The 2,759-nt window shown below is 41.7% G+C and overlaps 1 protein-coding gene across 2 annotated transcripts in view; it reads left to right on the top strand.

Moving 5' to 3' along the window:
- The first annotated feature begins 595 nt into the window (after positions 1–595).
- Positions 596–2,759, top strand: part of TBC1D30 (TBC1 domain family member 30) — a 1,459,252-nt gene continuing 1,457,088 nt past the window's right edge. The window contains exon 1 of one of the 2 annotated variants that reach the window (XM_044088056.1): positions 596–1,388. In XM_044088056.1, the coding sequence (XP_043943991.1) occupies positions 806–1,388 (583 nt within the window). In that variant the 5' untranslated portion in view covers positions 596–805. The remainder of the gene's footprint in view (positions 1,389–2,759) is intronic. The other variant, XM_044088057.1, reaches the window with a different exon arrangement.

Below are 2,759 nucleotides of genomic sequence, written 5' to 3'. Positions count from 1 at the left end.
ACATTATTAAGTGACTGCATATTTATTTTTTATGTATGTGACCTTTGTTGACTAGGGTAATAGACTGAGCCATGTGACCTGTTTTATCCACGTATTGGAGTTACAACAATAATTATATAATTAAATAATAATTAATATACAGTGTACATCATAGCAGCAGAACAAACACAGGATTGTTTCCTGTGATTCTGTGGTGCAAAGTTTGATACCCTCAGCCTCCATTCCCTCACTGTGTGAATGAGCAAGTCACTTAATCAGACACCGTTTATGGACTGAGTCTGGAAAAGGTCCATGGAGATCAGTGAGTTTTTATTTTGGCTTAAAAGTGAAGTCCTGAGGCTGTGCCTTACAATGATTATTGGCATGTTATGTCCTGCAAAACCAAAAATGTATCACTTTCGCCGTTTGAAAAATAGGCGATCCTGCCATTGTTTTTACCTTTACTGTAACTAGGTCGTGAGTGAAAAAAGATCCGCTTGGCCCAGTTTACCTACCAGTACACATAAAACAATGGGAAGTAAAACTCTTTAATAACTTAAAACACCTACAACATGTTGAAATAAGGGTGACAATGTAGGAGCAGACCATTTATGTCTATCGGGGGAGACAATGAACAAGAGTGTAGTACCAGGAAGGAAGCCAGAATGAAAATGCTGGCAAGTCAACACTGTGGAATGGTACAGACCCGGAACTTTATCCCGACACAGTAAGAAAGTGTGTAGAATATCAGCACACTTTTTCTTCAGAAGTTTCGTGTTTTAAAGTTCTTTAACCTTTTAAAGTTACAGTGGGACATCATGTTAAAATGGAATCGGCTGACTCTGTTACTCGAAAGGATTTTTCAGATGTAGATATAGTAAATGACAATTACTCAGATGAAGGCGAAGACGACTTGTTTGTGAATTCGTCGGGTGGCACGTTGGCAAGAGGCTTTCATCCTCCTGTTTTCCAGCAGTGGATTCCCACACAAGCTGTCAGACCACTCAATGAAGTACTTTATGGGGGAAATGATTCCACGACATCGTCGCGCGTAGTGTTCCCGGTAGGGAAAACCGCTGCTTGGAATAAAGATCCCATAGCAGCGGAAAGTGGGGAAATTGAAGTCTTAGTTGTTACGGAAAGCAGTGACTCTCCTGGCAATAAGAAGCAGACTGATGAGCCCTCGAACCGTCACAGCCGGACGCAGTCAATTGTGGACGGATTGCTCACGGAACTGTATGACACTTACACTTGTGGCGCAAGAAATGCTTTTGACAGTGTGGACAGCTCAACGGAAGCGTCCAGTTCCGATGCTTTCCTTGGAAGAAGTAATTCGGGATCCAGGTTCCTCCAAGAACTTCAGGAGAAGCAAACACGGAGACACCAGATGAACTATTTGGCTCAGAAAGGTTAGGCAACTGGTATACAGCTGATACTAAAAGTGATGTTATGGTCAAGGTGCACCAGCACTGTACTCAGTTTACATGTTAGCTTGACCTGTAAGCAAGGCGGTGTATTACTTATGTTGATAGTGGGTTTGACGTTATCCTTATCCTAAAGAGTTGGATGAGTGGGGCGTTTACAGCGTGTTCACAGGTACCAGCGATGGGTATGTGTGTTCCGATTTCACGGTACTGATGGTTACATTTTAGAAGTGTTTCTTACGTAGTCCCTTGTTGACTGCTCAAATGATTTCTACAAGCACAGACGTTTTCTCTTTGCCCATTCTTCCTTATCCCTTCTTAATTGCATTGCTGTCTTTTCTCTTGTTTCTGTCTATTGTATTGCTTAATTGCATTACTTGCCTCCCACCCAAATCACCACTGCCCTTCTCAGCGTCGGGTAAGTACATCCCATATCTGCACGGTTAAGTTGTAACTTTAGTAGAAGAGTCACCTGTTTTATGTTTTTGCACAGGCTTTTGGAGTGATTATAGAGCATATCATAGTGTATACTTTATAAATAGACTCACAATTTCGATACGATTTAAGCAGTAGTTTGCATATAAACAAGCCCGCAGTTACAGTCGGTCTTTGAAATCACACCACCACAGGAATGGGTGCAAGACCTTTTTAAATGGAATATAAAACTGCCCTTTTACATGGACAGCACAGCACTGGAGTTACAATACATACATAGGGCAGTTTGTGTCTGCGTCTTGGGGGGGGGGGGTCAGATATTATAGGTTCATAGATTAATACTAGACTAACTGCCCTTGTGGGCCATTTTAAGTCTAGCCAATTACCCTATGTGAGAATCAAACCCTGCACTTTGTGTCTCCAAGGTAAACACCTTAACCATTATGCCATCCTCCCACTTGCTGCCCTACTAAATAACCCTTCCCTTGTAAATCTGTGCATTGCTCCTGTGTAGTGCAACTTTGCAATCAGAAGTCAAGCACTGCAGCATGAAAAATCTTGATGATTGGATGGGAGATAGGAAATTCGCCCCGGGGATCACTTCTGTGGCTCTGCTTGACAGGGGCACAGGAAAATAACTTTCTTGTGTGGGCCAGGGTACCGTTTGCCTTGGCTTATATTATACTAGGGCCAATAGCCTAGTACCTACCTATGAACCTATGAATGTTTGTCAGAATGCTCTACAAGCAACACAGAGCTTCTAGTCTCTAGTAGTAGTATATTCAGGTGCCTTCTAGTAGTAATGTATACCACATGACATGCAGCTAATGTCTGGCATATTTATTTATCCCATTACACACATACATATATACTCACAAAATTGTATGTGTATAATATATATGTGTGTGTGTGTATATATAT

The sequence above is a fragment of the Protopterus annectens genome, chromosome 11.part0 (genome assembly GCF_019279795.1).
Source record: "Protopterus annectens isolate FY-2018-M chromosome 11.part0, PAN1.0, whole genome shotgun sequence".
In the NCBI taxonomy this organism is placed as follows: Eukaryota; Metazoa; Chordata; order Ceratodontiformes; family Protopteridae; genus Protopterus; species Protopterus annectens.
Note: the sequence above shows the minus strand (reverse complement) of the source record. Positions and strands in the feature narration are given on the sequence as shown.